Here is a 20,970-nt window from a genome sequence, read left to right as displayed (position 1 = left end):
CCATGCAATGCACGTTGCATGGGAATCCTGATTGGTTAGTATTGAGCCAGTGTTAGATGTGTGTGTAATCAATTAAAAGGTTATTAAACACTGATGTAAAAAATCTTTAACCTGCAAATACTAGTTTAAAGTCTCTTTACACTGGGGTGTGGCTACTGAGGACATTTTGAGGTAAAATATCTTCCTATTTTTACATAAGAAAGTTCATGTTAAATTTTCTAGTCAGCTTTTTAGAGATATGATTGATAATTTTCAAGTGATTTAGCATTAGGGTAATATGTCCCTTTCAAATATATCTACACACACCTACTTCATGTAAACTAACTGTTTTATTAATCTGGTTTTGTTGCAGGACTATAACACTGACCACCGAGGATGGAAACTTCTCTGTCTCTATGATGCTGTACAAGGATAAGGGATTTCAAGACATGTGGACAACAGTACCATTTCTTAAACTTGAGGACAACATATTTGTTAGAGTTCACATGGTATGTTGCAAACCTACACACAATCATTTGTGCAATTTAAACCTCAATATATTCACATTTAAAATAAACAATTTTTATCAAAATGGTTAAAAGAACATTAAATTAAAAGGGGCATAAACCACTTGTAATTACAAGACTTTTTCAGCAGTTTTGCAATAAATTAACATATCATCCAAGTGTGAAAACTGTCTGGATACATTAACACCTTATTTGATACTATTCGGTGTGCTCAGATCCACTTACCTTAGTTGCCGCTCTACTGTGTTGGAATAGGGATACTGTTTCAACTATTAACTCTTGCATTTCCATGCGACAAAAAGCAACAAATCCGGATCAATAATGTAAAAAAAAAAAATTATTCAAAAATATTAAAAATATTAATCGTTGCTGCATTATTCCACCAATTTCCTGGTTTGTAGGAGCCAATCCTTACTTATTACTGGGACTTGCATTGTTTTTAGAGTATCTTATCCTATTAATTTTGCTGAGGCCATTGAGGGACAGATATATAGCAGGGATTGCCTTGTGAAGGCTGCAGAGTGCAAACCCACAATTATTAGTGCTAAATACAGGAAAATTAGGCAAATAAATAAATTATATAGCAAAGAGTTTGTTTTTTATTACGGCTATTTTTTTCTTTTATATTAGACTTAAAACATCTTTTTCTGACCCTTAAAATCCCCTGTAAAAAAATTTTATCATACGCAGAAAAAGAAAAGTTGCAATGTACTGTACTTTCATTATATTTTTTGCCATTTTTCCTGTAATTTATCTATGAAAATTGTGTTTTTCTATTGCCCCAGAGGAGCTGTGGTGCCTCCTACAGGATTCAGAATTTTACTACATGCTATACAGTTATTGCATGATCATTGCAAAAGCTCATATATGCCCTTGATTGCCTACAGCATATCAGATAAGATAAACATATCTGAAAGGTTTTTCAAGGGCCCTATACCTACCAGCATATCCTAGATAGTGTACAGTACTGAGAAGCTGGGGGAGTCACGGTGACCTATGGCTGGAGTCTCGCCAAATTGCAGGTGAATTTAGGGTGGGATGGAGGCAGAATCAGAGTGTTCTAAAGCTGGGCGTGGCATAGCATGGCATGGGCTGGGTCTGCATACTCCTAGGGCTCAGCTACGTCATCCCTAATGTTGATTGTAAAAACTAGAAAATTTATGGGGAAGGAAGTGCATCTGGGGAAATGGGGACAGATTTTCCAATTCATGGCAATCCCATAAGAAGCAATACAGTAGGAGATGCAAAATGGCGCAAACTTTGCTAACAAAATTACAGTTTGAATTAGTATAAAGGGCTAGATCATAAGTAGAGAGCAATCAATAGCTCAGGGTGTCTTATCTTTTTCACAACCTTGCACAAATAATAATGCACAATCTGTAATTACAAGTTTATAGTTAAATATTTTAACCATAGCATCTTAAAGGGCCACTAAAGTCCAAATTAAAGTTTCATGATTCAGATTAAAGCATGCAATTTCAATAAACTTTCCAATATACTGTACTTCATTATCAAAACATGCATATTTCTTTTTATATGCACAATTACTGAAGCTCTAGCTAATACTGCAAAAGTATATGCATTTTGTGATTGGTTGATGGCTGTCACATGATACAGGGGGAAGGGCAAATTGGATTAACTTTGAAATTTGCCAGAAAATATTCTACTGCTATTGCGCTATTGTATTCTATTTGTATTGTTTATTTGTCAAGTATTCAATTTTACTGTATTAAGTGGCCCTAACACTGCCAATAGATTTTTTTATTGTGTCCTATGTGTTTAATGACTAGCGCAGGGAGTGCTATTATCACGGTTAGTGCATTCGTATTAAGTGGTGAGTTAAAGGGACAGTTTAGTAAAGAATTTTTATTGTTTAAAAAGATAGATAATCCCTTTATTACCAATTCCCCTGTTTTGCATATCCAATACACGGTTATATTAATACACATTTTCTACCTTTGTAAATACCTTGTATTTAAAGGGACAGTCTAGGCCAAAAAAAACTTTCATGATTCAGATAGAGCATGTAATTTTAAACAATTTTCCAATTTACTTTTATCACCAATTTTACTTTGTTCTCTTGGTATTCTTAGTTGAAAGCTTAACCTAGGATGTTCATATGCTAATTTCTTAGACCTTGAAGGCCACCTCTTTTCAGAATGCATTTTAACAGTTTTTCACCACTAGAGGGTGTTAGTTCATGTATTTCATATAGATAACACTGTGCTCGTGCACATGAAGTTATCTGGGAGCAGGCACTGATTAGCTAAACTGCAAGTCTGTCAAAAGAACTGAAATAAGGGGGCAGTTTGCAGAGGCTTAGATACAAGGTAATCACAGAGGTAAAAAGTATATTAATATAACTGTGTTGGTTATGCAAAACTGGGGAATGGGTCAAAAAGAGATTATCTATATTTTAAAACAATACAAATTCTTGTGTAGACTGTCCCTTTAAGCCCCTGCAGCCTGCCCCCTTATTTCAGTTCTTTTGACAGACTTGTATTTTAGCTAATGCTCATAAATAACTCCACTGGAGTGAGCACAATGTTATCAGTATGGCACAAATGAATGAGCACTGTCTAGCTGTGAAAAACTGTCAAAATGCACTTAGATAAGAGGTGACCTTCAATGGCTTAGAGATTAGCATATGAGTCTACCTAGGTTCAGCTTTCAACAAAGAATATCAAGAGAAAAAAAAAGCAAATTTGATGATAAAAGTAAATCGGAAAGTTGTTCAAAATTGCATGCCCTATCTGAATTATGAAAGTTTAATGTTGGCTAGACTGTCCCTTTAAGTGTTGCACTTGAGTTCAATACAAAATAGTGTTTTTAAATGTGTAACCTGAAGTAAACCATTATTAATATGAATAATAATAATAAACAACAGTATAACACAGAACTACATGAAGGACTACTTGATCACAATTGGCTTAGCAGACCCTAAGCTTATCCGACATGAATGTTACTGCACATATACAAAGTCTATCATGTGCGGGATTTAGTGCACCTGAACCATCCAGCATGCAGATGTTAGTGCACCTTAGACTATTGCTCGAGCAATAATAAAATAGCTTTGGACTTGTAATATGAGGACAAAAATGGACGCAGTATGGATTGAGCTCAAGTGATGTTAATGCACAATATCTAGCACAAACTGTTTATTTTGTATGAAAAAAGAATAATCAGTTGTATTTTTCTCTCTCTGTTTCTTAGATTCCAGGTCACTTGATAATCAGGTTGGAAAAATGCTGGGCAACTCCAACAGACGACCCATCTCATCCTGTGCAATATACATTCATACAAGACAGGTGAGTATGAGTAAAATGTCCGTGCTACAGTCTTTTTCTTTCATGGGTCAGATAGAGCAGTGGTCGCCAACCAGTGGTCCATGAGAAGATGTTGGTGGTCCTTGACACTATCAAGCAGGAATTAATCTCCTCTGATGGTGTCACCCCCGTCGTGCTGCAACTCCCTACAGTGCCTGGCTGGACATCAGTGAAAACCAACGGAGGAGGAGTTAAATTACAATCTCCCTACACACGTTGCTAGATTTTATTTTTAACTCCTCCCACCCGGCACGCTGCTCAGAGGAAGATGCTTCCATTCTAAAGCTAGCAGTAGTTGGTATAGTCTTGGCTTGAAATAGTGGAATTAAAGTATATAAAAAAAGAAAATCTTAAAAAAAAATTCTCTCATATTTCATTTATTTTCTTCCCTTTACCTGTTTCTTTGTAATAGTTTTCCTAATTCCTTCAGATAGACTTACATCACTGTTTGTCTTCCTCCCCTCCATCTTTTTTTTTTTTTTTTTATTAAATATTAATTGTTTTTCATTCTAATAATTTTCCCGCGCACAAAGCCATTCCACTTGAATTCCAGTAATTGCCATCCAGCAGATCAGCCATATCCCACCAGTATTATAGTACTTGCCAGTAACATCAGTCGTGGTTAGCTCACATCCATATTGAGAGCTTTCTGATATAAACTTAATTTATGACTCCAATGTCTGTCTATGATCATAAGTAGTTTTTAATAATTCCTAACTGGGGAGGTAACTTTAAAGTCTTGTGGTCCTTTTAAACATAATTCTTTTCCCCCCACTTTCTACCTCTCTGTTTCCAGCTCAAAAGGTGGCACTCGGCCTGCATCTGACATTTGGAAGTATTCTCTCAGTTCTGTCATTCAGTTAATTAATTCCAAAAAGTAATTCTTAAACATGTGTAAATATCATATAAACTTAAGCTATGGTTATACTAGTTATGTACAGTATGTGAGATATATATATATATATATATATATATATATATACACACACACACATACATTATAGAGATACCTTTTAAAAAAAAATAATGTTAGTGGTCCACGGGATTCAAAATTGGGAGTTTAGTGGTCCCTGAGGTCCGAAAGTTTGGCGACCCCTGCCCATACCATTTTAAACAATATTCCAATTTACTTTTATTATGTTGAATGGGCAGCAGTGCAGTACTGAGAGGTAGCTGAACACATCTGGTGAGCCAATGACAAGAGGCATATATGTGCAGCCACCAATCAGCAGCTTGCTACTCCAGAGCCTACCTAGGTATGCTTTTCAACAAAGGATACCAAGAAAGTACGCCGCTTAATAATGCTGAATTAAAAAACAATCATAATTTGACCTCTATTTCCACTTTGATTGTCTAGGTTTTAATTTTTTAGATGTACTAGCATTTACGTTCAGCTTTTAGAAACACATTCTAGACAATCGGCCCTTTTGTGTATTGTATTTAAATGTCAACCCCGGCATGTCGATACCTAAAACGTAATGCCAAGATATTGTTATCTGCAAGGTTATCTCATCACATTAATAATTGCAAGACAAAACCATGAAGTGCAGCAGTAGCGTCATCCAAAAGAGGGATGTAGAGAGAGACTGAGTTATTCTTTTATATTATAGCACAACCTGGCTTTTGTCTAAAAAAATGGGTTTGGCTAATGATATGAACAGAAATAGGCATCGGCAAACAATAGGGAATGCATATTATTAGTTGTGTACAGGGGATCATAAAGTAAGCGTTAACCGATAAGGATTACGTGAAATTAATGCCAGCTCACTTTCTGCCCTATTGTGTCATACAATATATAAGTTTTAATAAGCATCAACCATTACAGGATCCTTATACATTTTACTTAAAAGGACATGAAAGTCAAAATTAAAAATTTGTGATTAAGACAAAGCATGGAATCTTAAAAAAACAAAAACTGGATAACCTTTTCAACTAAGGATAACAAAAGAACATAGGCATAATTTTGATATTTTTTTAATTTTTTTTTTATTTCATGCTCTGTCTAAATCACATTATATATATAAAATGCCACTTTTAATATTGATTTAGACTCACTGAAATGCCAAAGATGAGACATTAATATAGTGATCTGAGTCAGATGATGTCATTCGTTTGTATTAAAATGTGACTGTTCACTGCAATTCTATAATGTTGCTGGGCAGAATACTTTATGCAGAAACAAATCACAAATACAAGATTATCTAGAGCCGGGCAGCCTAAACTGTGGTCTGAGAGCCAAATGCAACTCACCCATGGCTCTTAGCACCATTGATCATGAAACATAAGTAATTTGTTATTGAAAATCATTTCCATGCTTCTATTAGAAGCCCGATGATTAAAAACTCAGGGAAATGATGCAAAGTCTTTGAGGGTTTTTTCGAGAATTATATTGCAATCTAGGTCTCTCATTCAGACCCAGAACACTACATAACTAAATAAACAGCTCTCAAGCTAAAAGTTTGCCTTTCTAAAATTTCTTGAGGGACCTCACTGTACTGACCAGACTTATCAGATAATCTCACCAGAGCAGAGAGCTTTAGATCATCAGGTAATTAAAGGGACAGTCTAGTCAAAATGTACATGATTTAGATAGGGCATGCAATTTTAAACAACTTTTCAATTTACTTTTATTATCAAATTTGCTTTGTTCTCTTGGTATTCTTTGTTGAAAGCTAAACTAAGGTAGGCTCATATGCTAATTTCTAAGCCCTTGAAGGCTGCCTCTTATCATTTTTCACAGCTAGACACTGTGGAGTTATTTATGAGTCAGCACTGATTGGCTAAAATGCAAGTCTGTCAAAATAACTGAAATAAGGGGGCAGTCTTTCAGAGGCTTAGAGGCTTAGATACAAGGTAACCAATCCCTTTATTGCCCATTCCCCAGTTTTGCATAAACACCTCGTTTATGCAAAACTGGGGAATGGGCAATAAAGGGATTATCTATCTCTTTAACCAATACAAATTCTGGAGTAGACTGTCCCTTTAAGCATGAGTATTAGTGCCAAATTCTGTATTCTTTGATTAGCAAAGCAGTAACAGTAAAGGAATACTGTGTGTTTTTTCTCTCTTTTTTAATATGCTCCCAAGATCCATTTTACCCACTGGAGTGTATTAAATTGTTTACAAATAGCTAATTTACCTTTATTTTTCCACTTGAAATAACAAGTTTGTTGTACCCCCATCTATACTAAAACATCAGTAATAGTTATAGAAAAACTAGGTAAACAATTGGTTAAATCAATGCAGAAGCTAAATAAGTAATACAAAAATATCTAAGTATTTTTACTTATGTATTTGTGATTCCCCCCCCCCACTCCATTTTAAAGTGCTCCCAAAGATCCAGTTTACCTGCTAGAGTGTATTGAATTAATTACAAATAGCTCTTTTAACTTTATTTTGCCATTTTAAATAGCTAGTTGTGCTTGTATCCCCATCTATACTAAAAATGTCAGTAATAGTTTTAGAAAAGCTAGGTAAACAATTGATTAGATCAGAGCAGAAGCTAAATAAGTGATACAAAAAGATCGAACTATTTTCACGTATTTATTTGTTTTTGTTTTTCCCTGCCATTTTAATGTGCTCCCAAAGATCCATTTTACCTGCTGGAGTGTATTAAATTGTTTACAAATAGTTTCTTTATCTTTAGTTTGCCATTTGGAATGGCTACTTTTGCTTGTTGTATCCCACCTATACTAAAAATGTCAGTAATAGTTATAGAAAAGCTAGGTAAACAATAAGGATTCAAAGAGATCCCACTCCCAGTGGGGGTGGTACTGAAAGGTACTTAAACGTTCATTTTCCATTTAAATCTATGGGCCTAATGATCAATTCACCTAGAACCCTGATTGCCAGATAAACAGCTTTCAAGCTAAAATGTACCTTCTTAAAATCTTTGAGGGACCTGGCAGTACTTACTACCACAGAGAATTTTAGAACATTGGGTCCTAAATATTGGTCTTCGAGTATATTATGAGATATGAGATAAGGAGGATTTTTTGTATATTGGAGAGAGAAAGGATAATGACGTCTGCTTTCCCTGCAAGTTCATCTCCTTTAATTGAGTTGTGGTTTCAATGATCAGAAACAGATATTTCATATACAAAATAAACCTAAATGAACAACGTCACATGCATTTTATATTCAGCTGGTATAACAAGTCATTGGAAACACATTAAGAGAAACCAATTTTACAGTGCACGCTCCATTTAAATTCCTTAATAGGAATTAATTTCCAATGCAATTTTAACTAGAAAATTATTATAACCCAATTTTATTTTTATGTGTTAACTATAACGTAAATATAACAATAATGTAATATGTCCCTTGGCCAATCCGAACAATGGTGACCAACACTCCATATAAAAATGTTTAGACACCCTATCTAGAGAATACATATGCATCAGATTATATCCAGTGATGGGAAAAGATGAATAATAAACCCTACTATGTATTTGGTTAGAGATGAATGAGACTAGTTTCAAAACAGATTCTACTTACTAAAACATACACAGACTCTTCAAGATAAAGATAAACACCATGAGCTGTAAAATACACATGTATCAGATTGTTTGTGACAAGTGGTCACAATTTAAGGCTGGAGGAAAGGAGATTGAATCTTCTGCAATGGAAATGTTTTTTCACTGTAAGGAGCAATAAAATTGTTGAACATATTACCAAAGGAGGTAGTGAATGCCAATACCTTAGATACATTAAAAAATGGTTTGGATACATTTCTGACTAGAAACAGAATTCAGGGATATGATTACTTGTGTTAAATGGGTCGTCTTTTTAATGGGATTAATTTAAGCTCAACTGGAGCTTTTTTGTAAGTATATTAGATTTGTATAGGTTGAACTCAATGGACTTCGGTCTTTTTTCAATCTCATCTACTGTTACTATGTTTTTGTTAACGTAATTCAAAATGTATAATGATGTTCTGTTACTATCTCTGATAGCTGCTCACATGTATACCTGGATGAAACCATGTCAATAATAATGAATGGAGTTGGTGCAGAAGCCATGTTTAGGATCCAGATGTTCAAGTTTGTAGGCCTTGCTTACAATAATGTCTTCCTACACTGCACCGTTCAGATATGTCATAATACAGAAGAAATCTGCAAGCCGGTAAGCAAGCAATGGTACTATATTTTTCCATTTGCACATGTTTCTTTCTCAACTATAACTCAAAGAACGTAATTAACTCTAGAATAAGATTAAATAGCTGAGAGTATTAAACCACGTCATGCACCCCCCTATAATTATGGGAGTAGAGGTTTTTGCAGGTATCTGAAGGAGAGTTACTCTGCATGTGCAAACAGTTCATCACTGGAATGCAGTGAAATCTACATTTCAAATGGCAGCACCTATGACTAGAGGGAGGCGGGGAATACATTTAAAGGGACACAAAACCCATCAAAAAAGTGACCTCCAATAGCCAGATCAATATAAATACAAACTTTTTGTAATTATTATTGCGCTTCTTATTTTTACCATTTATGAGAAATCTTCATCCGAAATTTTATTGAATTCCAAACCCACAGCCGACAATAACTTCTGATCCTCCAATCGAGACTGATTACCCCAGTTAGCAACATGGCGAATTTTCTCCGCTATGCGCATGCGCTTGCATTATTCCCATACCATTGTATGGCTAAATGTGGAGTCAGTGAACGGATATGCACATGCGCAGGTAAACAAAAAGATATGCGCATGGTGGCAACATCGCAAGTTAATGAGATGCAATTATTGTAATTACTATTGGTACATTTGTTGTATCGTGCGCCTCACATATTTGAGGGTTGGCTGATATGATGTAATTGCCGAAAATAAAAATGTATTTTTCTCAAGTTTAGAAACTTTGTTTCAGAGAACAAATAGGTATGTGAGGATATGTAAACATGTTACATATGATATTGATGGTCAGTTGGTGGACAAAATACTAAAGTTTTGGAATCCTTTAATACTATGCTTATAAAATGTATTGAAAATGTCCCTTGAAGCTGAAATATGCAATATATGCTACGGTTTTACAAGACCCCAATATGTTCTACATGCTGTGATTTATCAAAGTATTTTGATTTATTTAGTTATTTGTCTTTCAATTTCAGAATTGCACTAAGTACCGAAGAGTAGCTAGACAGAGAAGAGACATTTCCGCTGCTCATACTGTTACATACGGCCCTATTAGCCTCAAAGTATCAGACGACGGAGCCTCCGACACAGGTATAACATGCATGAGATTTTTTAATTAAAAAAACACAAAACAAAAAAACATATTAAACACTACAGAAAAAACTTATTATCAAAAATACTGTAGTGTTCTTTTTCAATATATATGTGGCTAAAAAATACATCCACTATGTATTTTGCTATTTGTTTAAAATCAGGCAAAACACAATGTCATTTTTTTTGTTCCAGAACTCACTGACCTCAAATAAGACTAAAACTACTGCTATATATGTATTGTACACAGAAGTAATTGTATCATCTATTTAAAGGGACACTAAATCCAAAAAAAATCTTTAATGATTTGGGTAGAGAATACAATTTTAAACAACATTCCAATTTACTTCTATTATCTAATTTGCTTCGTTCTTTGGATATCCTTTGTTGAATAAATAGCAATTCACATGGGTGAGCCAATCACACGAGGCATCTATGTGCAGCCACCATTCAGTTACTGATATGCTTTTCAGCAAAGGATATCAAGAAAATGAAGCAAATTAGATAACTGAAGTAAATTAAAAAGTTGCTTAAAATTGTTTGCTCTTTCTAAACCATGAATGAAAAAATGTGGGTTTCATGTCCCTTTAATGTTTAAAATTAAATGTTCATGATTCTAAAAGAGCATACAATTTTAAGCAACTTCCAATTTAAATCTATCAAATATGCTGTGTTCTGTTGGTATCCTTTGTTGAAGAGTAAAGCTAGGTAGGCTGATAGGAGCTTAGGAGCAGGAATATGTCCTTAGCAGTCTATGGCAGCAGTGTTTGCAACTATGTATAACATTGCTATAAACACTGTTGCAAAAACTGCTGTCAGATGGCTTAAGACACATGCACGCTCCTGAACTCACCTAGGATTACTCTTTAAAGGGATGTAAATGTGCAAGCAAGAAAATGCTCTGTTAGTTATATAAAAGCAATTATAAAATGTTCTATGTTTTTAAACCCTGCAAATGGATTAAACACATAGTTAAAATAAGCTCCAGAGTAGTAATGCACTACTGGGAGCTAGCTGAACAGCTAATGACAAGAGACAAATATGTGTAGCCACCAATCACCAGCTAATTCCAAGAAAAGAATACCAAGAGAAGAAAGTACATTTGACACTAAAAGTAATCAAAGTAAGTTTAAAGGGTCAGTGTACACCAATTTTCCTATAACTGCATGTAATAGACACTTTTTTCTCATATTTTTATTAGAATATGTACAGATACTGATATAAATATTCAGTTAAAAACCTGTTAAAAACTCACAATTTAGCACTGTTGATGAGGTTAGGCTGAGACACCCACTGAATTGGGCTGAGAAAGGGACACTCCCCCTTCCCCTACATATGAAAAGACCCATTAAACAAACAAGAGAAAGCAGATATCATTATACATCTAAAACTTTCCTGCTTGGTTAGGAGTCTGAAAATCGGCACAATGTTATTAAAAAATAAGCAAACTATACATTGTTACAAAAACACTTCCAGATGGGCTTTATAAATGGATCATCTACAAAACATTTCTGCAAATAAAAATCTAGAGTACAATGTCCCTTTATTCTTAAAATAACATGATCTACCTGAATCATACAAGTTTAATTTTGAGTTTCCTATCCCTTTAACAAAAGATACCAAAAGTACTAAGCAAAATTGATAATAAAAGTTGTTTAAAAGTCTTTATTTTATCCAATCAATCTAAGTTTAATTTTGACTTTACAATCCCTTTAACCCCTTAAGGACCAACGACGTACAGGGTACGTCCTACAAAAAAAGGTTGTTAATGACCAAGGACATACCCTGTACGTCATTGGTGTTTCCAAGCGGTGGAAGTTATTCTGATCACTTCCAGCTGCTTTCATGTTATTGCAGTGATGCCTTGATATCGAGGCATCCTGCAATAACATTTGTTAGCCACCCGATACAGAGAGAGCCACTCTGTGGCCCTCTCTGCATCAGCCATTGATGGCCACGATCGTTGGTGGATGAGTACCGATGTGGGAGGCGGGTGGGCGGCAATCGATGGGAGGATCTGAGCCAGAGGGGGGCGGGGGCGGGTGTGTGCACGGGGGCGGGTGGGAACGCTATACTATGGAACAATTTATGTATTGCATACGGTGGGGGAAAGGACTGGGGAGGGTGGGAATTTGGGAGGGGGTGGGGGGTTGGATATTGAGGGGGGGCAGCTACACTACAGAATTATTTTTTATTTATTTTAAAAAATACCATATTTTATGGCAAACTGGGCACTGGCAGACAGCTTTCAGTACCCAAGATGGCTCACAATAAGGTAGAGGGGGAGGATTATAGAGCTGTATGGGGGGGGGGGGATTAGGGAATAAGTTTAAAAAAAAAAATGTATTTTAGTACTGGCAGACTTTCTGCCAGTACTTAAGATGGCGGGGACAATTGTCGGGTGGGGTAGGGAAGAGAGCTGTTTGGGAGGGATCAGGGGGTGTGATGTGTCAGGTGGGAGGCTGATCTCTACACTAAAGTTAAAATTAACCCTGCAAGCTCCCTACAAGCTACCTAATTAACCCCATACACGTGTGGTGCGCAGCGGAATTTAGCGGCCTTCTAATTACCAAAAAAGCAATGTCAAAGCCATATATATCTGCTTTTTCTGAACAAAGGGGATCCCAGAGAAGCATTTACAACCATTTGTGCCATAATTGCACAAGCTGTTTGTAAATAATTTCAGTGACAAATCTAAAATTTTGAAAAATGTTACGTTTTTTTGTTTTTTTTTTATTGCATTTGGCGGTGAAATGGTGGCATGAAATATACCAAAATGGGCCTAGATCAATATTTTGGGTTGTCTACTACACTAAAGCTAAAATTGACCCTACAAGCTCCCTAATTAACCCCTTCACTGCTGGGCATAATACATGTGTGGTGCACAGCAGAAAGCCATATAAGTCTGCTATTTCTGAACAAAGGGGATCCCAGAGATGCATTTACAACCATTTGTGCCATAATTGCACAAGTTGTTTGTAAATAATTTCAGTAAGAAACCAAAAGTTTGTGAAAACAATTTGTGAAAAAGTGAACAATTTTTTTTATTTGATCGCATTTGGCATGAAATATACCAAAATGGGTCTAGATCAATACTTTTGGTTGTCTTCTAAAAAAATATATACATGTCAAGGGATATTCAGGAATTCCTGACAGATATCAGTGTTCCAATGTAACTATCGCTAATTTTGAAAAAAAGTGGTTTGGAAATAGCAAAGTGCTACTTGTATTTGTTGCCCTATAACTTGCAAAAAAAAAAAAAGCAAAGAACATGTAAACATTGGGTATTTCTAAACTCAGGACAAAATTTAGAAACTATTTAGCATGGGTGTTTTTTGGTGGTTGTAGATGTGTATCAGATTTTGGGGGTCAAAGTTAGAAAAAGTGTGTTTTTTTTCCCCATTTTTTCATCATATTTTATATTTTTTTTATAGTAAATTATATGATATGATGGAAATAATGGTATCTTTAGAAAGTCCATTTAATAGCGAGAAAAACGGTATATAATATGTGTGGGTACAGTAAATGAGTAAGAGGAAAATTACAGCTAAACACAAACACAGCAGAAATGTAAAAATAGCCCTGGTCCCAAACGGTCAGAAAATGGAAAAGTGCTGTGGTCCTTAAGGGGTTAAACAATATGTACAACTGCCTAATGTTCTATAACTGAGAAGTATGTTTTGGCTGACACAGTATTTTGCTAGATATAAGTAACCTTATGTTGTTATTCCTCCATAGCATTTGGTAGCATAAAAATCTGCTTCTTGTAGCATGTGTGCTCTATCTACTATTTTAAGCTTAGAATTAATTAATATAAAAAGGGATACAATATTGGCTTCTTTAAACCCATTAACCACCATGGGGGATTTTCCAAAGAATCACAACAATTTATTAAAACGCTTACTTAAAACATTGTACTTTGTTTCTCCTTAATCTGTTTCCAATGAATTGTTATGACAGCTGAAGAGTATAAAAATATTATGGGAAATAGCTCCTTCAAGGTTCAATTTTGTATATGAAATAGCTGTTTTTTTTGCTTTTGTTCTTAAAACTACCACACATTGTTCTCAAGCGGGAAGAGCAGACTTGCTTATCTTCTCTCTTTCTATGCACACAAAGTCTATTTTCTAAGGAATTGAATGCTATAGATGGTGTAATAAGTCACTGGGGACATATTAAGGGGAAAAATACAATTTGTTTAATTTTACTATGTGTTTAACCCTTTTAAAGGGGTTAAATATAGGAAAAATAGTGCTCCTGTATCACTCTATACATATGTTCAAACCACTTGCATTATCATTAACTTGAGTAGAATCTGAGTATTCCAGGACTGCAATTTTTACTAGGTGTTACACTCTTTTGCAGTTGCTAAACCCATAGTAAATGTAAATAATTTGTTTAAAAAAAGGTATGCTCCAAATAATAGTACACTAGAAAATCCCTTTAAATATTCAAATGATCATTGGTATGACTAACTGTATACACTGACTTTTAAAAGAAGTACCATAAAATGTAAAAAGAAAAAAGAAATTTAACAAAATATCATATGATAGCAGTCCCTTTGGAGTTAACGTTATCTCAGTAGCTTACTCTTTGACAGGGATGGGGAACGTTGGCCCTCCAGATGTTTCAGAACTCCATTTCCCATGATGCTCAACTGGACTTTAGAGTGCCTAAGCATCATGGGTAATGGAGTTCTGAAGCATCAGGAGTACCAGGGTTTCCCATCCCTGCTCTATGGTATGATAACCACCATTGGTTCCATCCTCTTTGAGCCTATTTGTACCTGCACTCTACAAATGTACCAGTTTTATCCCATCCAAGAAAGCACTCCAGCCCAGGAGTACCAGGCAATTTTCCACTGAACAAAATTAACAACTAACACTAGAAATACATTTTAGCCTTTTGGGGTTCATAATTAAAGGGACAGTCAACACCAACAATGTGTATTGTTTAACAAGATAAATAAAGCCTTTACCACCCATTCCCCAGTTTTGCACAACCAACAGTGTTATATTAATATACCAGGTATACAAACACATTTTATATTAATATACTTTATAAGATCTAAACCTCTAAATTTCTGCCTGTTTCTAAGCCACTACAGACAGCCTCTTATCACATGCTTTTTATTAGCTTTTCACAACAGGAGAGTGCTAGTTCATGTGAGTCATATAGATAACATTGTGCTCTCTCCTGTAGAGTTGTGCATGACACTGCACTTATTGACTAAAATGCAAATCAATAGATAATAAACAAATAGACATGTGATCAGGGGGCTGTCAGAAGAGGCTTAGATACAAGGTAATCACAGAGGTTAAAAGTATATTAATATAGCCATGTTGGTTGAGCAAAACTGGGGAATGGGTAATAAAGGGATTATATATCGTTTTAAACAAACATTTTGGAGTTGACTGTCCCTTTAAGTGACAATGAATCTATCTATGTTGTTATTTCAACAGTCATACAAGATATATCATATAACACAATATATATATGTTCAGCCTCAGTGCCATTATGCGAAAAATCACAGTGAGATTTGTCTTTCTTGGCAAGGAGAAAAAAGCCACTAAAACCCAATATTTTACATAAGATCTTGAGGAAAGAAACAGATGTTTTAAATTTCCTTCAAACTTTGATTTGAACAAAATCAAAATGTTGTAACCAAATATACTAAAAATACCTGTATATGTTATAGAAGAACTGTAAAAAAATATTTCTATATAATAAGCTGTATTATGTTTGAAGTACTTTTTTCTGAAATTGATTATTTCTGGAATATTACTTTGTTTTATAATTTGTAACAATTAATGATGCAGAATATTAATTTATTTGGTAGGCAAATTACTTTGTAGCTGTATTAATATGCTAGGCTCTCTCCCAAATACAAGTCATGAACATTATACCAAGCCCATGGTACTATGGTCAGTTTTTAATGATCAAACATAATTTGTTATGCTGCATAGTGGTTATAAACCTCATCAGAATGACTAGACCATAGTAATTAGATATTTTATATTTCAAAACAGGGAATACCCGTCTTTAAAATGGTGTTATGGAGTACATAAATTACAATGTAACACAATTTCCTCTCAGGACTGTATTAAAATAAAGAAACCAATATGTTTGCTTAGATTCCAATTAAAATAGAGGATTCTATTAAAAAAATAAAACTGTGGTGCATTTATTATTTTACCGATATAGAAGACCCCCATTTTAGCCTAAAGTCCACTAGAGTATTATTCTAGCCCTGCTACATGTACAGTAACCATAGGGTGTTAAATATAAGCACACAAAGGTATATTTCCACGATGGCTAACTAGGCACATGCCTAGGGTGACACTGGCAACATTTAAAGGGGCAGGAGGCACTAAGCTTTACATGAAGTATTCCCCTCAACCCAACTTTTTCTGGATCCCACATTATTGTTTACACTATAAAGATCTAAGCTACCATCAATCAAGACAGGGTGGGAAAGTAAAATAAGTATGTAGGACAGCACATTGTTGTGCATTGCAACTTAAAACCATAGCTAGGTCTTTATTTGTTATAGTAACAGAAACCATTATCCTAGACTTTATGAAACCATCTAATTTTAGAACATAAATGATTAAAGGACCTTTAAATACAGTAAACTGGATAATCCACTAATGCATAATAAAAAGGCAGTGCAATAGCACTTACTCTGAATTTCAAATTATCAGTAGATGTTTTTTCTATAAAATTTCAAATATTGCTTCTATTTCCTTGTCCACTGTATCATGTGACAGTCATTAGCCAATTACAGACTCATAAACATATACACTGTGAATTCTTATACATGCTCATAAGGATCTGGTGCCTCAAAAAGTGTGCACATAAGAATGAGCACAAATTGATAATGGAAGTACAGGCATACCTCATTTAATTGCGCTTTGCAGATATTGCTCTTTTTTTTTACAAATTGAAGATTTGTGGCAACCCTGTGTCAAGTAAGTCTATCAGTGCCATTTTTCCAACATATATAAACATATAAATACACTTGATTACACGCATTTTTTAGCAATAAAGTCATTTTTAATGCCCCTACATTGTTTCTTTAAAATAATAATATTGCACACTTAATAGACTACAGTATAGTGTAAATGTTACTTTTATATGCACTAGCAAACAAAACAATTATTATGACTCACTTTATTGCTATATTCGCTTTATTTTGGTCGTCTGGAACTGAACCCGGAATATCTCAGAAGTACCCCGGTAAATTGGAAAGTTTTCTCAAATAACATACTCTATTACAATCATGAAAGTTTAATTTTGATTTTAGTGTTTCTACTTGAAAATTAATAAAATAGATAATCCCTTTATTACCCATTCCCCAGATTTGCATAACCAACACTGTTATATTAATACACTTTTTACCTCTTTGATTACCTTGTATCTAAGCCTCTGCAGACTACCCTTTTATTTCAGTGCTTTTTTACAAACTTGCATTTCAGTCAATTAGTGATGGCTCCTAAATAACTCCATGGGAATGAGCACGATGTTATATCTGTGGCACACATGAATTAGGACTGTCTAGCTGTGAAAAGCTAATGCAACGCACTGAGATAAGAAGCAGCCTTCAAGGGCTTAGAAATTAGCATATAAGCTTATCTAGGTTTTGCCTTCAACAAAGAATACCAAGAGAACAAAGCAAATTTGATGATAAAAGTAAATTGGAAAGTTGTTTAAAATGGCATGCCCTATCTGAATCATGAAAGTTACAATTTGACTTTACTGTCCCTTTAATATGTGCCTTTTCCTTTCAGCTAGAGGGAATTCCCTGCCAGTAGAGACAATGGTCCTCATTGGTGTCCTGACTGTTGTTCTGGCGATTGCTGGCGTCTTTGCAAAACTCTTGTTTAACTCTAGGAGATCCTACCCAACCATGCAAGCCCAGTTAACTCTCGCCAATATTCACCATTCTGAAGTTGCATCTTGAGGACAGGCACACAATGCTATATGATATTGCACTGGAAACATCATGGTGTTGGACCTATTATCATCCAGACCTTGAAGTACATTTTACCTCTCTGATATTTTATCAATATTGAATGCATCCTGATCTGGACACTCGGCTCGGCATGTCATTTTTATCTGGATCAATGTTTTTTGTTTTTTTTTTGCTTAACTAACAGTGAACTCATGACAATTCAAGTGTTGAGATAAATTAAATCATATATATACTTAAGCTTTTTTTTTAATGACAAATGGGTAAGGCATGCAAAAAAATTATTCATTTTACTTCTACAGTTATGCTTTAGTTCTTTAAATATTTTCTAGGAGAAATTAGTGATTTTCTTTTACCTTGTGTCATAAAAATAACTCACAAATTCATTTTTATTAGTTTAAATATATTATTTACTGATACAAAGTTATATTTTGATATCTTGTATGTGTTTAATGTGTCTGATAATAAAGTCAACAGATAAAATTGTATTTTATTTCCAGCTCACGACCAATAACACTAAAAGTGTAAAAACTGTGACCTAATTCCATAACAATTCAAATTACTCTCCAGTGAGCAGTGAGTCAATTATATTTAGTTTAAAATAGTAACATGGTGAAGTCATATACAAGGCTAAACAAAGGCAAAAGTCCAACAGGTGTTTTGTGATCCTTGTTTGTTGGGGGGGGGGGGGGGTTAATTGTCTACTAAGCACTGTGGATTCAGAGTTCCATAAAGGAACCTTACATTATCTAAGATGTATTGCCAGTACTGTAGGTCCCTCAAATTTTTGAAAAACTAATTTGAACTTGGAAGTGGTTTATTATGCTATACAGGTTTGTGGACTCATATACATTATTATATAATGCTCACAAAAAAAAAAAGTTTCCATGATTTCTCTACATTCAAAAACAACAGAGTTTGTGAAAATGGGACCCATCGTATCAGCAACAATGTATTTATGAGAAAATCCGTTTTACTAAGGAAATCAGTGGTCAAAATATCTTTTGCTTAAAATATTTGAACAAGAGCAAAAAAAAAATGACACACATTTAATAGTAACATCATAACATTCTTTTATTTAATGGGGTCGATTCCAATCCGTTAGATATTTATTTTTAGACAACCATTAGTTTTGCAATGCAACTTTGACAGAGGGAATTTGAATGGAGATCAGTGTTCTGCAGCTTTTACAGTTTGACAGAGGTAGCAGTTTGGCAGAAAGCCAGACCTTCAGTTTAGTGGTTGCAGGGGGGTCACAGTCAGAGAGGTGAATAATTTGTTCTGCAGACCCCTGGATCTAAACATATAAATACACTTGATTACACGCATTTTTTAGCAATAAAGTCATTTTTAATGCCCCTACATTGTTTCTTTAAAATAATAATATTGCACACTTAATAGACTACAGTATAGTGTAAATGTTACTTTTATATGCACTAGCAAACAAAACAATTATTATGACTCACTTTATTGCTATATTCGCTTTATTTTGGTCGTCTGGAACTGAACCCGGAATATCTCAGAAGTACCCCGGTAAATTGGAAAGTTTTCTCAAATAACATACTCTATTACAATCATGAAAGTTTAATTTTGATTTTAGTGTTTCTACTTGAAAATTAATAAAATAGATAATCCCTTTATTACCCATTCCCCAGATTTGCATAACCAACACTGTTATATTAATACACTTTTTACCTCTTTGATTACCTTGTATCTAAGCCTCTGCAGACTACCCTTTTATTTCAGTGCTTTTTTACAAACTTGCATTTCAGTCAATTAGTGATGGCTCCTAAATAACTCCATGGGAATGAGCACGATGTTATATCTGTGGCACACATGAATTAGGACTGTCTAGCTGTGAAAAGCTAATGCAACGCACTGAGATAAGAAGCAGCCTTCAAGGGCTTAGAAATTAGCATATAAGCTTATCTAGGTTTTGCCTTCAACAAAGAATACCAAGAGAACAAAGCAAATTTGATGATAAAAGTAAATTGGAAAGTTGTTTAAAATGGCATGCCCTATCTGAATCATGAAAGTTACAATTTGACTTTACTGTCCCTTTAATATGTGCCTTTTCCTTTCAGCTAGAGGGAATTCCCTGCCAGTAGAGACAATGGTCCTCATTGGTGTCCTGACTGTTGTTCTGGCGATTGCTGGCGTCTTTGCAAAACTCTTGTTTAACTCTAGGAGATCCTACCCAACCATGCAAGCCCAGTTAACTCTCGCCAATATTCACCATTCTGAAGTTGCATCTTGAGGACAGGCACACAATGCTATATGATACTGCACTGGAAACATCATGGTGTTGGACCTATTATCATCCAGACCTTGAAGTACATTTTACCTCTCTGATATTTTATCAATATTGAATGCATCCTGATCTGGACACTCGGCTCGGCATGTCATTTTTATCTGGATCAATGTTTTTTGTTTTTTTTTGCTTAACTAACAGTGAACTCATGACAATTCAAGTGTTGAGATAAATTAAATCATATATATACTTAAGCTTTTTTTTTAATGACAAATGGGTAAGGCATGCAAAAAAATTATTCATTTTACTTCTACAGTTATGCTTTAGTTCTTTAAATATTTTCTAGGAGAAATTAGTGATTTTCTTTTACCTTGTGTCATAAAAATAACTCACAAATTCATTTTTATTAGTTTAAATATATTATTTACTGATACAAAGTTATATTTTGATATCTTGTATGTGTTTAATGTGTCTGATAATAAAGTCAACAGATAAAATTGTATTTTATTTCCAGCTCACGACCAATAACACTAAAAGTGTAAAAACTGTGACCTAATTCCATAACAATTCAAATTACTCTCCAGTGAGCAGTGAGTCAATTATATTTAGTTTAAAATAGTAACATGGTGAAGTCATATACAAGGCTAAACAAAGGCAAAAGTCCAACAGGTGTTTTGTGATCCTTGTTTGTTG

General features: G+C 34.5%; 1 protein-coding gene across 1 annotated transcript in view; it reads left to right on the top strand.

The window, feature by feature from the left end:
• Positions 1-18,149, top strand: part of LOC128655699 (pancreatic secretory granule membrane major glycoprotein GP2-like) — a 94,787-nt gene extending 76,638 nt beyond the window's left edge. Inside the window, exons 5-9 of the mRNA XM_053709278.1 lie at positions 353-488; positions 3,720-3,814; positions 8,788-8,956; positions 9,940-10,054; positions 17,845-18,149. Of these exons, the coding sequence (XP_053565253.1) occupies positions 353-488; positions 3,720-3,814; positions 8,788-8,956; positions 9,940-10,054; positions 17,845-18,017 (688 nt within the window). The 3' untranslated portion in view covers positions 18,018-18,149. The remainder of the gene's footprint in view (positions 1-352; positions 489-3,719; positions 3,815-8,787; positions 8,957-9,939; positions 10,055-17,844) is intronic.
• Positions 18,150-20,970: the final 2,821 nt, after the last annotated feature.

Source organism: Bombina bombina, chromosome 4 (genome assembly GCF_027579735.1).
Source record: "Bombina bombina isolate aBomBom1 chromosome 4, aBomBom1.pri, whole genome shotgun sequence".
NCBI classification, from domain to species: Eukaryota; Metazoa; Chordata; class Amphibia; order Anura; family Bombinatoridae; genus Bombina; species Bombina bombina.
The sequence above is the reverse complement of the archived record's forward strand: the minus strand, read 5'-3'. Positions and strand labels throughout refer to the sequence as shown.